Source organism: Leishmania mexicana, chromosome 24, assembly GCF_000234665.1.
Source record: "Leishmania mexicana MHOM/GT/2001/U1103 complete genome, chromosome 24".
Lineage (NCBI taxonomy): Eukaryota > Euglenozoa > Kinetoplastea > Trypanosomatida > Trypanosomatidae > Leishmania > Leishmania mexicana.
In genome coordinates, this window is record NC_018328.1 from 592882 (window position 1) to 612578 (window position 19697).

The 19697-nt window shown below is 57.6% G+C and overlaps 5 protein-coding genes across 5 annotated transcripts; all 5 read left to right on the forward strand.

Annotated features, from left to right (window-relative positions):
* Nucleotides 1–2413: 2413 nt before the first annotated feature.
* On the forward strand, nucleotides 2414–4504 carry LMXM_24_1570 (conserved hypothetical protein; the record flags this gene model as incomplete). The annotated part of the gene is made up of 1 exon (XM_003875925.1): nucleotides 2414–4504. One exon carries the CDS (start codon nucleotides 2414–2416, stop codon nucleotides 4502–4504), a length of 2091 nt encoding a protein of 696 aa, XP_003875974.1.
* Nucleotides 4505–12802: 8298 nt separating this feature from the next.
* On the forward strand, nucleotides 12803–13993 carry LMXM_24_1580 (conserved hypothetical protein; the record flags this gene model as incomplete). Its single annotated transcript, XM_003875926.1, has 1 exon — nucleotides 12803–13993. One exon carries the CDS (start codon nucleotides 12803–12805, stop codon nucleotides 13991–13993), a length of 1191 nt encoding a protein of 396 aa, XP_003875975.1.
* Nucleotides 13994–14787: 794 nt separating this feature from the next.
* On the forward strand, nucleotides 14788–16458 carry LMXM_24_1590 (conserved hypothetical protein; the record flags this gene model as incomplete). The annotated part of the gene is made up of 1 exon (XM_003875927.1): nucleotides 14788–16458. One exon carries the CDS (start codon nucleotides 14788–14790, stop codon nucleotides 16456–16458), a length of 1671 nt encoding a protein of 556 aa, XP_003875976.1.
* Nucleotides 16459–17617: 1159 nt separating this feature from the next.
* Nucleotides 17618–17809, forward strand: LMXM_24_1600 (hypothetical protein, unknown function; the record flags this gene model as incomplete). The annotated part of the gene is made up of 1 exon (XM_003875928.1): nucleotides 17618–17809. The coding sequence occupies one exon, from the start codon at nucleotides 17618–17620 to the stop codon at nucleotides 17807–17809; it is 192 nt and encodes a 63-aa protein (XP_003875977.1).
* A 1444-nt stretch (nucleotides 17810–19253) lies between these two features.
* Nucleotides 19254–19613, forward strand: LMXM_24_1610 (putative ring-box protein; the record flags this gene model as incomplete). Its single annotated transcript, XM_003875929.1, has 1 exon — nucleotides 19254–19613. The coding sequence occupies one exon, from the start codon at nucleotides 19254–19256 to the stop codon at nucleotides 19611–19613; it is 360 nt and encodes a 119-aa protein (XP_003875978.1).
* Nucleotides 19614–19697: the final 84 nt, after the last annotated feature.

Here is a 19697-nt window from a genome sequence, read left to right on the forward strand (position 1 = left end):
CATTCCCTCTCTCGTCCCCGTGCGCTCTCTTACTCTCCCTTGGTCTATTTTTCCTTTCCGCCACATCTCTTGCGTTTCACCGTCGCTGAACCGAAACATATACCTTGTACTTGCCCCTCCCCCCTCCTTCCCCCTTCTCTTCCATTGTGCGTCTACTCACACTTGCCTTTTTTTCTCGTGTGCGGTTAGAAGTGTGCCACCTTATATATATCAATATATATATATATATATATATATTTGTTTCCCCCGTTTCGAAATTGTTCACGGTGCACTTTTGACCCTCTGTTTTTTTTTTGTGAAGAAACCTCCCCCCTTCTTGTCCACAGCGTTCTCTCGTCCCCTTCCCTCTCTGTCGCGTGCTGTCCGTCTCACTGACTCTTACTGGACACCACGTCTTTGCACGCGTGTGTGCGCGTGTTTGCCTTCTGTGTTTTCTGTACTCTGCCCTGTTTTCTTGTCTTCGTCGCCTTCGTCTTCTGTATCTCTGCACCTGACACTCTCTTCCGCTTTCTTACGCGCTCTCACGCTCTCTCTATCACAGACACGCACACAGACACATTCTCTCTCAGATATTCGAATCCGCTGTTCGGGGGACCCTTTCTTTTTTTGCACTCGTTGTATTCCAGGCTCGACGGCCGTGTTCAGGCACGACCGCCACCCACGTATCCCCTCCCCCGCTATCCCTTCTTCCTTCTACCCTCTCGTCCCTTCCTCACCGTGCGTGCGTGTGCGTAGATTTGTTTTTCTTTCGTTATCTTTTTTTTTCGTTGCGTCTTTGCGTATCTTCGGTCTCTTGCGCTCGTGGCTTCTGATTTCTTTTGTGTTTTGTTGGCGTGCTGTACACGGTGTCGAGGAGACGAACAGAGACGCGGCCGAAAAAAAAAGATAACGAAAGAAAAACATAAAGGTACAGTGAGGGAGCAGGCCACGAACACACACACACACACACAGACACTTTACATCTTATCACAACACAACACGTGTTGGTGTCGTTTTCTCCTACTTTCTTCTCGCTCTCTTTGTCATCGCTGTTACAAGGATACTCTGCCCAGACCTTCTGTGTGTGTGTGACCCTTGGTGTGTGCTCTTGCCGTCCTCCCACCCCACGGACACACTCCGCCCTGTCGAGGCCTCTCTCTCTTGCACCTCGACGGACTTGCTCACCTCTTCGCTTAGATTTTTCGGCTCATCGAAAACGTCGTGCTTGTCTGTGCAAACATTTTCTCTATCTATATAAATATAAATATACATATACATATATATATATATATACGCATACATCTGTATCTTTATATATATATATTTACGTTATTTATTGAAGTGCGTTCTTTTGTTGTGTGTTGTTGTTGTGCTTCTTGCTGCGGGTACATATATATTTTAGTTGTTCCAGTGGACTCGCTGTGTGCGTGTCTGCTTCGCATCACTCTCTACTCTCATTTCCGTGCTCGAGTCTTCGTGTGTGGTTGCGGGAAAACAGGTAGGAGAGAACACCGTGCAGTCCGGAAACCTTTCTTGTGCTCGCCTGTGTGCGTCCGTTTCGTGTTTTTTCGTGATCCTCTTCTGTGTATTTACTGTGGGAGAGTCCGGTGCCTTTTCTCACTCGTTCGTCTCTTGTGCGGTACGAGTCTCTGCGCGTGTTTGTGCGCACTTCCTCCTCCCCCTCCTCCTCTTCCTCCCCCTCTCTTGCGCTCAAAAAAAAATTATTTATTTTCCGTTTTGCGTCCCTCCGCATCATCAGCGGAAGCCGCCACACCTCTGCCTTTCTTGCCTCCTTCGTCAGTACAACAGAGATTCAAGGGGAAAAAGCAAAGAAAAGGCGCTGCTGCATCGTAACCGTATCGTTCGGCTTTTTTTCCGTGTATTGCTCATCTGTGTGTGTGTGTGTGTTTTACCACTCCGTCCACCCGCTGTGAATCATTCGTGCGACGGCCACTCATAACGAACACCCTCTTCTTTGTTCTTCGCCGTTTGTCCTCGCTATATATATATATATATATATCTGTGTTGTTCTCTCGTTGCGGAGCGTGCAGCATCAGGCAACGTAGTCGCCACCCGCCCCCCTTCTCCTCTTTTTTTGCTTTGAAGCGTTTTTCTCTTCTGTATGTTGCATCCCTACAGTGCTGCCTTTGCCGACCTCACTTGCTTTGCAGGCGCTCCAGACGGCCCGCTTGCGCTCAACACCGACACGAGCACCGCAGGTGTCGACATCGGCAGCGGTGTAGAAGACGTCCTTCTCACCTCTCTCGACGCTGCAGGCCAACTGGCAGGTCTCGAGACGCTGACGAGCGCGTCTCTGAAAACCAACTTCCTGTACGACAGCTTCCCCTCCAGTGGCGTGACTGTTCGCGAATCCCTGCCGTTCACGCGCCTCACGTGCTCCCCTACCCCACTGAGCACCGTTGGTGAGGCTGTCATGCAGCCCACACACACCCCGACCCAGACGCCGCAGCAAGATCCGTTGCCAGACCTCAACACCCTCACCAGTAACGCCTTCTTCCCCTTTCCTTCCGCTGCCGGCGCCGCCAGCGCCGCCAGCGCTGAGGCTGGGCAGCAGCAGATGGCGACAGCGCACCTCTATGAGGCATCTCAGCTCGAATCTATCATGAGGGCCGCTGCCGGCGACGGCCAGAGCGCTGCGACGGCGCCGGATCCAGCGGCAAGCAACCTGCTCGGCCGTCTCACTGTTTCGACGCTGGCGGCGCAGAGCGCCGCTCCCGGTACATCGCCGCAGCCGCAGCCGTGCCTTGTCCCCCAGTTCACTCCCCTAGGCGCGGGTGTGTGCTCGAACGCGAGCCGCTCTTCGGCTCCGTCGTACGGCAGCGCCTCAGTGCCGATTGGATGCGGCACGCAGATGTACAGCGGCGACACCTCTTTTCTCTACCCAACCTTCGTCAACGAGATGTCATCGTTGACACCGCCGCAGTCAGTGCAGGGCCACGGCGAGAGCTTTGTTGCCGGCGTTACTACCCCTCCGGCGATGCCGATGAACAGCAGCACCATAAGCCACAAAGGCGGCTCCATGAATGACAACACGAGTACCTCACTTTCACAAGCCGCGTCATCGGGCATAGCCGCATCTTCCGGCCAGCCGAACGATGCTGAGGTGCGCAGCAACCTGTTTGTGTGTGGCTTGCCGGTCAGCGTTAGGGACAAGGAGCTGCTGGAGCTGTTCGAGAAGCACGGCGAGATCGAGTCAGCTAAGGTGATGCTCGACATCCACACTGGCCGCAGCCGCGGGATTGCCTTCGTGAAGTTCAAGAATGTCGAGAACGCCGAGAACGCGGTGGACGCGCTGAACGGCACGACTGTGAATGGACATCAGATCACCGTGCGCGTGGCGAACTCGCGTGCCGCCTACCTGCCTGGCAACCCCACGAACAAAACGTTTGTGCGCAACGTGCCGCTGACAGTCTCACGCACGACGCTGTTTGAGTACTTTGCTCAGTTCGGCGAGGTCACGGACCTGTCTATCAAATCGGACACCGCACAGGGCCGCCACAACCTGTCTGGCCGCTCCACCAGCACCACTGAAGACGGTGCTGACGACAAGCTGAACATTGTCTTCATCACTTACTCGACCAAGGAGGCAGCCGCCAAGGCCGCCGAGGCGACACACACCAAGACACCGTTCAAGGAGTGCAACGGCGTGCCGCTGCTGGCGAAGGTCGCCGAGGACACAGTGCGCCGCATGGAGCGTCTGTCGCGTCGCCAGCGCCCCGCTGCGGGGGCCGAGGGGACGAGGGAAGTGAGCACATCGAGTAGTTCCACCAACGTCGCGTCGATGAGTAGGTTCGCCGCGCCGTCGATGGGTGCTGCGCTTCCTACCGGAATGATGATGTCACCGATGATGCCCATGACTGGTGGCTTCTCTCCTGGGACCTTTGTCTCCGTTCCCACCTTGGGTAATGCGTCGGACCTGACCGCACCTACGATGATGCCCGCAAGCGTGGCAGGGGACCATATGACGGCCTTACGCGATGCCAGCGGCAACCCCATCTACGCCCCGGCCCAACCGAACCCCGCCGCTGCGGCTGGTGGTATGGCGTATGCCATGCCCGGCAACATGACGCAGCACAGTATCTTCTTTAGCGCTCAGCCACCACCGCCGATGATTAACCAGCCACCACCGCAGCAGCCTCAGCCGCAGCCTCAGCCGCAGCAGCAGCCGCAGCCTCAACTGCAGGCACAACCACAAACTTTGTACATAAGCACCCCGAATGGCTTTGTGTCAGCCCCGCAACAGCAGCAGCCTCAGCAGTCTCAGCAGCCGCTTCAATTCTTCTCAGCACCGCCACTACTGCCGCAGGCGCCGCAGCAGTCGCAGCAGGCAATGCCGATGGCAGGGGCTGCGCCTGGGCAGCTTGTGTACATGCAAACCCCGAGCGGATCGATGGTGCCGGTTATGTACGGCGGTGCGCAGCCTGCAGCAGCGTCGATGTTACCGACACAGCAGATGAACCCTTACTTCGTGATGATGGGGGGACAGCCGCCTTCGAACCAGTAGGCGCACACCTCGAGCATGCGTGGCCGTGCTTGCTGCTTTCTCGGCAGGGGGATCTGCTGGGTGCGTCTCACCGTTTGTGCTTTGTTGGCACCCCCTCCCCACTCCTATTCCCCAGCACTGCTGATGCTCCTCTTCCGACGTCCTTTTTCTTCTCTCGTTGTCCTTGCGACCCTATCCCCCCTTCCCCCTCCGGCTCCCCCTGTGCGCTCTTCCTCAGTCCTTCGACACTGGCGATGGCTGGCAGACCGTGCCTGCCTTCCCCCCACTCTCCCCTTGTCTTTTCCATTTCTTGGCGTCGTCAGCGCTGCCCCCTTTTTTTCGTTATCCCTCGCTCTCGCTCTCTCTTGCGCTCACGCCAACGCTCTCGTCCCCCCCCCTTTCGCTGTCCCCATCATCGTCTGACGTATTTTCTTTGTTTTCTTTTTCATCATGTACACTGGCCGGCGAACCTCACTGGCATTGTGTGTCTACGTACGTACCTATGTATGTGTGTACGTGTGTGTGTGGCGTCAACGTCTGTGCGACACCCACCACCCACACACGCACACGCACACGCACACGCACACACTCACACACATGCATAGCATGTGCACATCCACAGAACGATGTTTTGCTGCTCCTTTCTCTGGCCTCTCACGTCGTTCTCTATCTATCTTGCTATTCCAGCACATACGTCTGCGTGCTTCTGCCTGCCTGTCATGGGTGTGCCCTCTTCTTTTTCTTTGGTATTCCGCCGACTTCTCTTACTCCTTCTGCCCTCCGTTTTTTTTTTTTGTTTATTTGTATTTTTCAAGGAATTCGATTTTCTTCTGTATTTTCCGCTGTCCTTTCGGTCTTGGATGACGACTTCTCTCTCTTTCTTCCCCCACATGCCACACGAATAACACATACACACACATTCATGTACATGTGTGTATGTGTTATTCGTGTGGCATGTTGGCGTGCCACGTGTTTTCTCTACCTTTCCCAGCCACCCCCTTTTTTTCGCTGTTGTTCTCTTGGCTTTCTTTTCCCCCACCTCCTTCAGCTTGTTTCACGGATTTTGTTTCCCGCCTCCCTCCTTTTGCTGCTGGAGACCGCCCACACCGCCTCTCTCCTCCCCCGTCTGCAAGCTTTTTATTTATTTTTGCGTGCTTGCTTGCTTGCTTGTATGTGCGCTGTTGTGTTGATGTGTTTGTCTGTGCGCCATGACACACCTGTACGTGCGTTGCGCGTATTATTCGACGTGTGCTTGCCTCTCGGTTCATCTCTCTTCGCTGCTTCTTCGCTTCGGGAGGCGTGCGTGTGCGTGTGCGTGCGTAACTCTTAAAGGTTTCCGTAACGTGTCTTTTCGTTTCTGTTCGTCGTCCTCCTCTTTGATGTTCGCCTGCACCTAAGCATGTGTCTCTCTCCTCAGTCTAGCTCTCCCCTTCCCCTTCCCTCTGCCCATCTCTCTTGCTAACATCTTTTCGTCGCTTTTATTTGCGTTGCTTGGAAGTGGTTTTGATGCGGTTTTCTTTCGTTTTTTTTTCGGGATGTAGGGGAGGTGGAGGAGGAGTAATTTCGTTCACGTTTCGTGCGATGATGAAGTCCTCCCTCCCCCTCCGCCCCCCGCCTGGCTCCATCCATCTCTGTCTCTCTCCTTGTCGTCGCATCCTCTCTCCCTCTGATGTTTGCAAGTGCGTGTGACCTTTGCCTCTGTATTATGGCTTCTCCTTCGCCCTCTTGCCCGTGGTTCCTTTCTTCAACGTTTTGTGCCCATTTTATGATTTTCTCGTGCGTATGCGCGCTTGGGTTCTTGCTCTCCGTCCTTTCCTTCCTCTTTTATTCGCCTTGTAGGAAGGGGCCGCGTCTATTACATCTCTCTGAGTTTTTTCGTCTCGCACCTTTTTTCGCCTCGTCTCCGGAGCCTTTTTGAGGGTGGGTTTGAATAGGGAAGGATGAGGGGTGCACCCGGCCCCTGCCCCCCCTCCCCCCGTCACCTTCCCTCCGACCTTCCGTGCTTTCTTCTCTCCCTCTGCTGTATCTCGACGTGCCTCACGCACATCCTCTCTCCCTCCTTTTCAGGCTATCACCTCCACTGCTTGTCTCTCTCGCCTTTGGCGTGCGTGTCGGTCTACAGTCTGTTTAGCTCCGTTCGCACTTCCCCCCCCCTCTCCCTGAGGATGATGCCGGTTACCTCATCGCGGTATCAGGGCCGCATTACACCCTCACCCCTTGTGGGAATGCCAAGCAGCCGTCCTGTGGCCTGCCCTCGCATGTTGGTTGCGGACTCTTGATGCCGGCGGACAGGTGTGGGCTGGCGCTGTTCCAAAGAGAGTTGGGGCCATGACGCCCCTTTTACCGGTCCACTGCGCATCCTGTCGACGGTTCAAGAAAGCTTGATACGCCCGCTCCCGCCCAAAGGCCCGCGGATTCAGGAGGGGGAGGAATGCCCCCCTGCCGCCGCACAGCCTCCCAGCAGCGTCCCGCTTGTCGCGGCACATGCGGGCAAACCATCCAGGCACACGCCCCCCAGGCAGCAACGCCGCCCCGAAGCCGGCCCCAGGATCCGAAAATGTGAGCACTGCACGCGCGCTGCCAGTGGTGGTTGGCATGGTGGATTCCAGGAGGACATCCAGGCGTCGGTGGGGCGCGAGTGATGGACGGGCGGGGCGTGAAGCGATCCATACGAGCCAGTCCCAAAGCACATGGGTGCAACACGCGCGGCATCTCCCACATCCCGACCGGGTGGGCTGATGGGGCGCAGATGCCGGAAGCGTGACGGGGACACCCCGAGCTGCACCATGGAGTCCTCCCGACGCCGGTGTGAAGAGTCACCGCACCACATTGAGGAACGCCGCTGCCTGAGGCGACTGAGAGGGCGAAGCATGGCACACAGCCGAGGGGGTGCAGGATCTCGGCGGGCTCTGACCCGCGGCTGGCGAGCCTCCTTCCTGAGCTTGCCCGGGATGCGCCTGCACCACCCCCTGCTGTCCCCGCGCGACGGACGCCAATGCTTCCGCCCACGAGCGCAGGACCCTGGACGCGGCCCGCTTCGGATCAAGTTGTGCAGTACACCCTGACCCGCGTGGCGCCGGTCGAGCGGGACGTGCGCAACAGAGTGGACGAGGAGGGAGTGGGAGAGTTCGATAGAGACGCATGGCCGGACTCGACGGCAGGTCGGCTCGTGCTGGTCGGCCAGGACTCCGCCGTGGGGCAGCAGAGGTGGGTGGACTGTGGTTGCGCATTGTGTCTATCAGCGGACTTGTTCGTGGGAGCGTGACGCGGTCAAAGGGAAAAAATGAAAAGAGAAGGGTGGTCTCACTCAGCCTCCCTAGTCCTACCCTCCCACCACCCACCCACTCACCTGGCGCGCGTATGTGTGTGTGTGTGCTCCTCCGCACCGCCGCCGCTACCCTTTTGTACCCCCTTTTTCGTTACCGGTCTCGCTTTGTTGTTGCACGCGCCTGTCGTTGTTCTATTCATCACCGGGTGAACGCTTCTCTCCCCCCTCCGTCTCTGGGGGTGTTGTTCTGGCGCCTGTCAGTGCAGCTGGACACTCCACCGTCTCGCCGAAACGGATACACACACATATATATATATATGTATCTGCATAGGTCTTGTCAGGCTCTCAGAAAAGGGTGGTGAGACGGCGAGGCGGAGCGTGACCACAGGGCAAAAGCGAACGGAGACGGCAGACGCTCACTCCGCTGCACCTCCTCCCCATCTGTTAAGAATCTTCTGCTTGAACTTCTCTTTCTTCGACGCCTCCGACCACTTTCTTTACTCCCACGCATCCCTGTTACCCGACAACGAGTTGTACGCGAGTGCTGAGCGCCTCGATCGACGTGTGTGTGTGTGTGCGTGTGCGTGTCTGTCTGTGCTTGAATGGGGCCCTGCATATATGCCTCGGCGTAAGACGGGTGGGTGGGTGGGGCTCTCTTCCTGTAGTGTGTTGTCCGCCTCTCTGTGGTTGCCGTGCCAACCACTTTGAGGTCCGTGCTCTCTTTTTTTTTTTCTTTTTTTCGCGTGTCTGTGTGTTTGTGTGTGTGCCTCTCTTGCCCTTTTGTTTTCCTTCACCTTGCTGATAGTGGAGCTGATGCGGCGGTGCACGCGTGTCAGGGGCGTGAGGAGGCAGAGAGAGAGAGGAAGAGGGGGAGGGGACTCACAACAGAGGAAAAAACAAAAGGAAAGGAGTCCACCGCACGAGCACAGGAAATAGCGACGAAAGTGCAAAGGGCTGCTTCGCTGCCTCTTCTCCTTTCGCCTCCTCGACTTCCTCTGCCCCGACGGCCACCATTACGACGACTGCCAGCCCCTCTCATAGAAAGCAAGCGGGGGAAAAAACGGCAGTAACGATGGTGCCAAGGACTGCAATCACCCTGACCGCATCGCTGGCTCTCCGTTTCTCTGTCCTCCACCCAGACAAACATAAACGCTCACCGATTTCTTACACGTGTTTTCTCTACCCTCTCTCTCCAGGTCTGTGGAATGCTGAGGCGGCTATCCATCACTGCCTCTGTCGGTCGCTGTATATATGTCGTGTGCGCATATTCATGTGTATCTTCTCACCTGCTCCTTTTTTTTGTTCTCGCACGCACCCTGTTTGCCGTGTCTGTTCTTTTCATGTACGGTAGCGTGTGTGTGTGTGCGTGGGCGTGTGTGTGCATGCGTACATGCGTGTGACGCGCTCTCTTTACGTCTCCCCATTTCATCACCCTCTGCTTCATTGCCGTTTTTCATGAGCAGAGGTGCTTGCGTACCCCTCCTTTCCCCCCGTCATCCCTCTTCCTCTTCCTCTTCCTCTTCCTCTTCCCCTCTCTCTCACCCTCTCCCCTTCTTCCTCATTGCCTTTGCCCATCAGAGCCGCCACCTCACCCTTTTCTCTCTCTGTTCTGTCGCCCCTCTTCCATCGCTGGATGTCGTTATATCCCGTCTGCTCTTCCGTTTGCTAGAGTTTCGTCCCCCACCCCATTTTTATGCGCGTTATTCTGCATCAGCGAGAGGTCATCGTCTTCCCTGCTTTTCCTTTGTACACGCACGCACACATACACACACACACATACATGTATGTATGTATGTGTGTGTGTATGTGTGTGCGTGCGTGTGTGCCAGAGCGAGACGTCGCTTGTGGGCTTGAGTGGATGTCTGCGCATGTTCTATCCTTCCTTTTCGCTGACCATCTTCTCCCCCTTCCTCCACCGCCGCCCCCCAAATTTATGGACTCTTCTGCACGGCTGTGTGAATGTTTAGGACAGCTATGCTGCTTCTTCAGCTGCCGGGTTGGGACACCACTGCTGCGTGGTTCCTTTGCGAAAGGGGTGGGGGGGTGGGGGGGGGCGTGGAAAGGACTCGCTGGACCACTCCCACAAGTCCCCCGCCTCCCCCCTCCCCCCTCCTCTTTCTCAGAGGCATAGCTTTCCACTTTTTCCCCATTTTTGGTGATCTTTTCGTTTGTGCCGAAATAGGATTCGGCCGTCTTTTCACTCTCCATCGATCACCGACTGTTGTCACAACGCGAATACGCACCTGCAGTTTTCAGCCTCGCTGGACCGTGCTCGACTGCCCCGCATTTCCCTCCTGCCCTTCTTTTCAAACCCTACCACCTCTCCCTAAACACGTATACAAACGTCGCAAACATCAACGCACACGGACCCATCACCACCCATGCACCCATTCGTTTCTCTCTGGCGAGGGAGAGACAGAAAGGGGTGCGCACACACCCACACCACACCACACACGCAGAGAGAGAAGCAAGACAGAGGAGGAGGGGGGTACAAACGACGACATGCGTGTCCTATTTTCAGCTGCGCCACTCTCTCTCTCTCGCATCGCTTCTTTTTTTTTTTGCGTTCTCTCGCGTGTGTGTGTGTGTGTGTCTGTGTGCTCCGGCTCCCGTGTGGGAGCTCAACAACAACGTCAAGGCGAGGCTCTGTTATCTGTATCGCCCCTGACATGATGCGGCTCGCTTCAGATCTTCCTCTTCTCTTTCGTTCTTGCTCATCCCCGCGCTAAAATAGTGCGTGCGTGTGCGTGTGCGTGTGCCATCTTCGTTTCACGCGTGATCTTTTCCCCCTCTTTACCTCCTCTCCGCGCTCGTGTGATTTTTTTCCCCTTTTGCCTAAAGGAGGCGCTTACGCATGTGTGTGTCTGTGTGTGCGCGTGTATTTGTGGCCACACACACGCTCTCTCTCCTCTCCTTTCACCATGTCATCTCCCACCTCCCACTTTGCTCTCGCCTTGCACCTTTCCATTTCTTTTATTCGGCACAGTTGTCTTTGTCGATGCTCGATGCCTTCGTTCGTTCCTTCCTTCGTTTGTGTGTGTGTGTGTTTTGTCTGCCTGTATGCCACCCAACTTCCTCTCCGTCTCTCTTCTCTACGCTCGATCCTGCTGGTTCACTCACTCGCTCTCGCTGACCCGACTCGCCTCCGTTTGTGTGCTTTCCTTTTACTCGAAGCACCGTTTTCCGGAGTCTTTTCCGGCTGCCCCTTCTTCTTTTGTTTACTTCGTTTTCGTTTTATCTCTCCTTTCTCTTTCACGTGTTTTGGTGTACCGCACACCCTCCCTCTCTCTTTCCCTTTTTTTTTGAACATTAGCTTTCGTGGACAGAGCGGCGATCTCTAGTCCACCCTCCTCCCTCCTGGTCCGCGTCTCTCTCTCTCTCGCTCTCTTTCCACGGCCTTCGTTACGTGGGCACTGCGTGTGTCTAACCCCTTCTCCTCTCCGGCGGTTGTCTTTGGGCTCTTTGCCTTTTGGACGTGGATGTCCAATGCGGCGCAGACGATTGTTTATCCCTGCGTGTGCGTGTGTGTGTGTGTGCGTTTCCGCCTGTGCGCAGGGAGCTCTCTCTTTGATTGATCGTGTCCCTGTTGTCATCCACTGGTTCTTTTCTTCCGTTTGGCTCGTCCCCCCCTCCCCCCTCTGCCATCCACAACGGCGCTTTTTCAGCTGTTCTTCCCTCCCTTTTCATCTCCCTTTTTCTTTTCTTTGCCTCTCTACTCCGCCTCCTCGCCACCGTCACCCACTGATCAACCAGCCCCCCCTTCCCTTCCCTTCCCTTTTCTCCCACATCTTTGCCCTTTTTTTTCACGTGTTCGGCGCCCTTGATGAACACCTTCAGAGTGCGGGTATATGCGTGTTTGTGTGCGTGCGTGTGTGTGTGTGTGTATGTGCATGAGTATATATATATATACATATATGCGTGTATGCCCCCTCCCCCTCCCTGTGCGTGCTCGTATGCGTGCTGGCGTCGTGTAGTAAAGCGCTCAACGACAAGGAAGGAAAAGAACGGCCAGGCCGTCTTTCTGCATCCATGAGAGGGTGGAGGCGGAGCGGGGAGGGGGGGAGGTTCCTGCCGTAGGGCAATCGTGGACCTGGTCGTCGCATGCGCTGTCTTGCTCACATCGACTTCTCTGGATTTTCGTTATCGTTCCTTCTGCACGAAGCGGAAGATCTGGTGAATGGGAGTGAGGGCGAGTGCACTGTCGGGTGCGTGTGTGTCGCTTGTCTCGGGAGTGACGCTCTCCTGCTTTATGAAGACAAGCGCACCCACACCACGGGGGGGGGGCTGTGATCGGTCCTCTCGCCTGCTGCTGCGAGCCGCGCGCTCTCGTCCGCCTCTTGATCTTGCTTATGTGTGACGCTCTTGCTGCCTTTCACCCCCTTCTCTCGTCTCTGTGCTCCCACTTTGCCCCTCTCTGCTGTTTCTGCTCTCTCTGTGTGTGTGCGTGTGTGCCATCCGCAGTGTCGTCGTCTCTCATCTCTTGTTCTCCTGCTTGCCGCACACCGGCACATGCCCCCCCCCCCCCCCCCCGCACACACCTTTCCTCCGGACCCTCACTCACTCGCACAGCTGAAGAGCCGTAACGCCCCGCTCGCCTTCACACACACACACACACGCACGCAAACCGTAATTGAACGCAGCACACCATACAAGAACAGCCTAGCGCAACTCCGAGAGGACAACCCGCTCCTCCCTCCGGCCGGTGCACAGCCGAAGGAGAGGCCGCAGAGCGGGGCGAGGGTGCGGTACGCATACACACGCCAGCGGCATCAAGAGAGGCGAACAAGGGGAGAGATTGAGGCGTGTGAGGGGACGTGTTAGGGACTGTCTCTCAAAGTGCCGTCGTCTGTGCGTGCGTGTAAATCCATCGTCAAGGGAAGCACAGTGCCACAACACCCATATCCTCCGCCCAAAGCGTTGCATACACACGCAGGCGCCCGTTTGTGCCAGCACTTGAACGAACGACGAACACCGAAGAGGAGGAGGAAGAGGCTGGCTGGCTGCACCGGGAATATTGTCGCGACAGAAGCAGGGACGTGCACTTGGCAACCATGATTCTGGAAGGCGCGCCGGTGACGGGGCTGACGCTGCTCATCTCTACCGCGTCATCCACAATGGTTCGAGGTCAGTACACGCGTTACCGTAGCATGGCCTTTGCTCCAGACACGCTGGCGGCCCCCCTCACCTGCTTCGCGTTGGCAAAGCGTCTCCTGCTGCAGAGCATTCCCATAGGCCCACTCGGCATCTCTGTCGTGGATATCGTTCTCGCCATCAACCTGCTCTACCAGTTTCGCACGCTGGAGCGGCGGTGGGGGTCCAACACGTACATGGCGTTTCTCTTTACGTCAGCTGTACTTGGCGTGTGCGCTGTCCAGTTTTTCGTCACGGAGAGCGGGTCGAAGCAGCTATCCATCGACGCTGTCCGCATCCTTTCTGCTGCCGGCACCATTGTTCCTTTGTCGGCGCTACTCACGTGCTACCTTCGCGAGGTGCCCTCGCGGTCGACGTTGGCGATGCGCATCCCCGGCACGAACTTCACTATTTCAGAAAAGGCGCTGACACTTCTACCGCTAATCAAGCTCGTGCTGAGCCCTAGCACGCAGCTGCAGGCGCAGACGTTCCGCCGGGCGGCGGTGGAGGTCGATGTTGGAGTATGGACACGATTGTGGTTCGCCCTCATCGGCGCTATCTTTGCCATTATGTCCACGCGCTCGCGTGCCGTGCGGTGGTGGCTGACGGCCTTCACTCGCTACATATGCCGCCCGCTGCTGCGTTTCTTGAGGCCTCTGACAGACGTCCTGTTTGGGCCGTTGTTCACCGTGGACCACGCCAAGCCGCGGAACGTGCGGCACCACCAGGGTGGCAACGGGAGCTTTCAACTGGGCATCGGCGGCGCTCGCGCCGGCTTCGATGGCGCTGACGACGCAGGTGTCGTAAACGGTGGTCAATACGTGGTGGAGAGCCTGACAGGTGGTGACGCACTGCAGGAGGTGCGTGCCCGCATGCGCGCGCGGCGCCACGGGGCGCAACAGCAGCAGCAGGGTTTACGGGGTGGAGCCGTGGCCGCTGGCACGGCTGCCCAAGCGCGGCGCCGCAGCCCGCAGGAGGAGGCGGCAAGGAACGAGGCGATTGCGACCGTAGAGGCAATTGGCCTCGGCGCGTCACGTGACGAGATCATTGCCGCGCTGGACATGACGGGCGGCAACCTTGAGATGGCTGTGCAGATCCTTCTGGGCAGCTAAAACGCGCTGAGTAACCCCTGTGATCGCCACCACCCCATGCCTGAACGCGTTCTTTATACCTCCCGCGGTGACGTTGCTCTAGCAGCTCTGCCATGACTGGGATTGTTCTTGGGCGCTAGCGTTGCCCCCTCCGGCTCTCCCCCCGTGCTCTCTTGATGCGCTCCCCTCCCTCTCTCCTTTCTCTCACCCGCTGTGCGCGGTGTGCGGCCACACACTGGTATTGCCCTGACCCCGCCCTGAACCTCTATTCAACATCGCTCCCCGCCCTCTCAATGGCCCACCCCTGAAGCGAAAAAAAAGCAAAAGCCAACATCCTCATCTGTGTGATCTGTATGTGCTGGTGCACGTGTGCGCGTGTGCCGCTAATATACCCTTCGCCCCCCTTGTCTGCATGTCCCCCTCCTCTGTCTGAGCGTCTCTCGCTCTCCGCACGTGTGTGTGCGTGTGCGTGCGTGCATGCCTCCCTCTCTCCATCTCGACGCATGTGTGTGAGGCGTCAAGGAAGTGGCTCGTCAATCGTTCGCTCAAAACATTTTGTCCTTTTCTACCGCTTTTCCTCGCCGTCTCGAACATTGCAGCGCACAGAAGCCCAACGACCGTCATCGTGTTTCCGCCCACGTGCCCATGCCACACGGGCGCGCGTGTGTCACGTGTCTGTCTTCGTGAGCCTCTCTCTCTCGCTGCGTCTGTGTGCGCCGCGGAAGCGCGGTGCTCCATTCCCCCTCCCCCACACAGACCTACACACTCACCCAAGAGGCAGAGGCGTACAAGGCGCCCGCTGAAAAGGAGCCCTCATGGACGTTGCCATCGCGCAGCTACGCGGGTGCCTCGAGGAGCTTCTCGCCTATTACCCACACGTGCTGCGCAACGTGTTCGAGGCAGAGCCCTCACCGCTGGCCGCACCCGAACTGCCCCAGAAGCAGCCGCACGACTCCTCGGCGCTAGCGGATGTCATTGAGGGTTTCCTGACGGAGCTCACCAGAATCCTCTCCATTGGCCTCTGCGATGACGACCCCGGACTGTGGTCGGTGCTAGAGCTGCTGGAGTGCGTGCCAGACCGCATGCAGGCGGTCGCCAAGGCGACAGCAACATCAACGGAGACGGCCGCCCCGGGTAAGCACAGAGCGCAAGAGCCGCTACAACAACTGCAGCGGTTCCGCTTTGCGTCCCAGCTGGTTTACCTGGTGCGGAGCGCGTTTCCTGCTACTGCACCCGCAGTGTGGGTGCGAATTCTTCTTCGCTTGACACTCAATCAAGGGTGTCTCCTGGCGGCCCTTGAGCTGCTCCGGGAGTGGTGCTGGTCAGAGCTGCTCATGTTCTACGCTGCTAGTGACGGAGACCGTAGAAACGGTGCGGCGGGCTCAGCACCGTCTGTGGCGTTATTGGTGCAGTCTAATAGCGACAGCAACGTATGGAGCTCGTTTGTTGCCGCTATCGCGCCAGTGGCGGGTCCACCAGTGGCTGAGATCGCAGCCGGTGCGCCGAAGGTGGCTGCCCAGCCCTTTCACCTGCAGCTTCTCGTCCCCGGGCTCGACGATAGCGGTGCGGCCTCACGTGCCTACTACACACAGGTGGAGAACTACGCGTGCGGTCGCCAGCCCACACGACCGTCCGCACTGGCGTGCTATCGCGCTGCTCTCCGGCAGCATTCCAGCTCAGCGCGGAAGGTCGACAGCTCTTTTCGTGCTGCCTCCCCAGAGGAAGGCGCTGCGTCCTCTCCGCAGCTCAGCCCTCACCCCGCCGAGCAGCTCGTTCTGCGAGTGGAGTCGCTGCCGGTCGACCGTTGCAGCGCATCAGCAAAGGGAGCAGCGCCCGTCTCGAGGGGCAATGTGTCGTACGACTCCTCGTCCACCTTGTCATCACACCCCATGACGCAGAGGTCGCTCTCCTCCGTGCACCGGCAACAACTCCGAGGCGCGAAGAAGCGCCGGCGAAGGCATCCCTCGCTCTCCACAACGGGGACAGTAGTGCTTGACGAGGACGCAGTGGAGCTGCCAACGTCGGAGGGCCAAACAGGCACCGACACCAACGACAACACCTGTAGCGTCGCTGAGGTGGCGCTGCAAACATCCACGGTGGTGACAGAGGCTCTGGAGTGCCTTGGCCCTCCAGAGGCGCCAGGGAAGGCGGCAACTTCACACAAGGAGGATGACGCTTTTCAGGATGATGACCCGCAGGTGGCACCGACGGTGGATGAGACTGGAGCCGCTCAAGCAGCGAGTAGGGCCCTCGATACCGCCTTGACAGAGTCACCTGCTGCCGCCCCTCACCGCTTATCTCCAGCGCTGCGCGCGGCTGAATCGCCTTACGGGACTCTCGATTCCTCGTCTGCCCCCGCGCCTTCTCTGGAGCTAAGCAACCTCCGACACCGCTTGTGGCTGTGCTGGTTAGCTGTTGTGACGCACGCTGAGTCTGAGGAGCGGATACGTATCGCCGTGCGTGACGTGGATGCAAACATCTCGTAGAGGAGGACTGCCCCCGATGGCAACGCAAGAGGCGGAAGAAGCGAGAAGGCCTACCCACGACAACCACGTCACCTTTCTCTGTGTGTGTGGTCGATGTGCGGTGATGTTCGAAAGCCGTTTTTTGTCGCCTGTGCCGCCGCCTCCCCGCCAACATCTCCGCTGTGGATTATCCGCGTTATCTTCTGTCTGCTGCTTTCTCTCCCCCTCTCTCTGTGCTGGTGTCGTACAACCGCCTTCTCCCTCTTCTGCTTATCCGCCATTAAAAGGGATTTATATGCATGTGTATATGTATGTGTGTGGTGTGTGTGTGAGGTCATGAACCACCAGCTTTGCCGGCTAGCTCGTGCGACGGAATCTCTCTGAGGCAGCAAGGCGAAAAGAGAAGGACGTGCCAAAGGCGGTGGCAACACGCGAGATCTACACGAGGGGCAGAGACCTTACACGTGCCCACCTCCCCATGCACACATACACATACGCGTACCTAAAAGACGGGCGATACGTGGTTCTTTGGTCCGCTTGTGCCTGCAAGCACTCGAATCTCTCCGTCTTTGTGTACTTCTGACCATTGCCTTCTCCCCCTCCTCTCTCTCCGTGGATGGTTGGCACAGACGCGAGAAGCTGTCGCACCATCGCCAAGGCATCACCGTACAAGAAGGCGGAGCGGTGAACAGGCACCGAAAACCAGACGAAAGGAAATCTGATAAGGACCCCTTGAGGAGTACAACGGCAGTAGCAGTGGACGCCTTGAATGGCGTCATCTACTCAGTCGCATGCGATGCCGCCTTCCCCTTGCCCTCTACAGAAGATATGCGTAACGACCTCCCAGAGATAGATCTGCCGTCCATCTTCATGTAGACACCTGATGTTGTGGCTCTCCTTCTCACTCCTCGTTGCGCATGCGTCGCCGTGCTGAGTTCAACCCGTGCACACGGCTAACGGTACAATCAGTCCCTCCCTCCATGTACTTCAGGATCCTTTCGTCCCCAGCACTACCAGATGCTCCGAAGACCACCCTCTTCCTCTTTGCTTCTTCCCTCCCGCACACTTGGACATACGTCAGAGCTCACTCAAGCGCCTGAAACACACGCACCCCCCCCACACACACAGTCCACTCATATTTCTCCTGCCCTTTTCTCTCCTCTGACTCGTCAGCTCGACTATGTCCAGAAGCCAGCAGATCAACGATAACATCGCCGAGGCCATGCGCCGCGCCGACAACGCGGCTGCGGAGTGCCCGACGGAGGAGTCCCATTCTGAATCTGGGGCGACTCTGCAGCAGCAGCAGAACGAGGCCGCCGCCGAGGCCATGCGCCGCGCGGATGTGGCCTACACGATGGATGATGATATCTAGAAGAATAAAGGGAGAGAGCGTGCGGCGGTTGTGACGGTGCTCGTGAGCGGCGGCGACAGATTACTCGGGCTGGACAATCATGAAGAGTCGCATAAACAGTCACACCCGCACCCGGACTCCCCCTACCACTGAGGGCTCCCTAAGCACCTCCTGCGCTCTGTTCCTCTACCCCATTCACCTGGGCCTCTCTCCTTACTTCCGCCCTCTGCACTCTGCTGGACAGCACGTGCATCCCACGTATGCCACGGGATTGCGGCTCCACTGGACGTGAGCGGACGACGACGACGGTGGTGGGGGAGGGTGAGGGTGAATGTGAGGGTGGCGATGGGGGTACATTCATGGCACGCCCCAGTTGCGGTACGACGTTATATGTATATGTGCAAGCACATTGGTGTGGCTTCCATTATGTTTACCCCCTCTCCCCTCTCTCTTATTATATGAATGCTCCCCATGTGTGCTCTTCGCTTGCTTTTTTTGTTTTCGTGCGCTTGATTGATCCTCTCCTGCCACGCCGCCACGCACCCGCGTCTGGTGCGTGGAGCCGCCCTCTCCTGCCGCCCTTTCCCCCTTTTTCCTTCCTTTCCTTCCTCTCTCTTCTTCCGGTCTCATGCCGACAGGAACGCTCCCCTCCCCCTCCCCACCTCCGCGCCTCTTCACCCGAGCCCCAGCGCGCAGTTGGAGGCGGTCGTAAGCGGAGGATGGAAGGATGCGCCTAAACCACATGCAGCGGTGTGCGCCTCTTGGGGGACATGTCTGCACACACGCGTACTGACACACATGCGCAGGCACAGGCCGCCACCATCACAAGTGAGAAAGAAAAAGGAGGTAACGGGAATGGCGCAACTCACGCCCAACCGCAGTTGTGCGGTCGCGCCACGTCAGTGACAGGAGCGAGAGAGAGGGAAGGAGAGCGAGGGCGCGCGCGGTTCGCGAGAAACCAAGTGTGCGCGTGTGTGCAGACCTTCTTCGCTTCTTGCCCCCTTTTTTGTTTTTGCCCTCTTCTCGCCCTCCTTGACAGTGTCCGCTCCGTCATTGCCTCACGCCTATCGAAGATGTGTGCGAACTGCCGATATTGGGCGTGGGAGCAGAATACCAGCTAGAAGAAGCGAAGCGCTTTTGCTTTGTATGCTACGCGGCAACACACGACTGACAGCCCGCACCTATCGCAAGAGCGCGCGGGTTTCGCCGCTATGTTTGTCGACCCTTCAAGAACCCCTACCCGTATCCTTTCCGTTTCTTCTCACCTTAAAGTCCACCTCATGCCTACGTGTGCTTGTGCCTGACAGTCACTCGCCAGCAGAACCAAGCATACCAACGCTCGCGCGTGCACACACACACACACACACGCACACACACACACACACACACACACACACACACACACACACACACACAACCGCCTCAAGCGGCACACACGCAACGTTTTCCCTCGTACGCACAGACTATGTCAGCTGAACCCACTTCCACCACTGCCGCTGCTTCCAATGCAGCACCACCACAAACTTCAATGCCGGGAGACCGGCAACTCTTCACCGTGGAAGAGTTTTACCCGGTCTACTTCTCTGCCTGGGAGCGCGAGACGGGTCTGTGTAGCATCTGCTGCAACCAAGTCGAGGGGCCGTGCGTCGTGTGCCAGAGCAACGCGGAGGCCACCTCGGCGGAGTGCAGCATCACATGGGGCGAGTGCGGCCATGCCTTCCATACCCATTGCATTGAGAAATGGCTGAAGACGCGGCCGGTGTGCCCCCTCGACAACAAGGAGTGGAAGGACCGCTCAGACTGGAACACCTCCGCCACCGTATAGAAGAGGGAGGTGCAACGGGTTGGGGGTGGGGAGGAGGAGGGAGAGAATGAGAAAGGGCATGCGTGTGTGGGTGTGGGTGGGCAA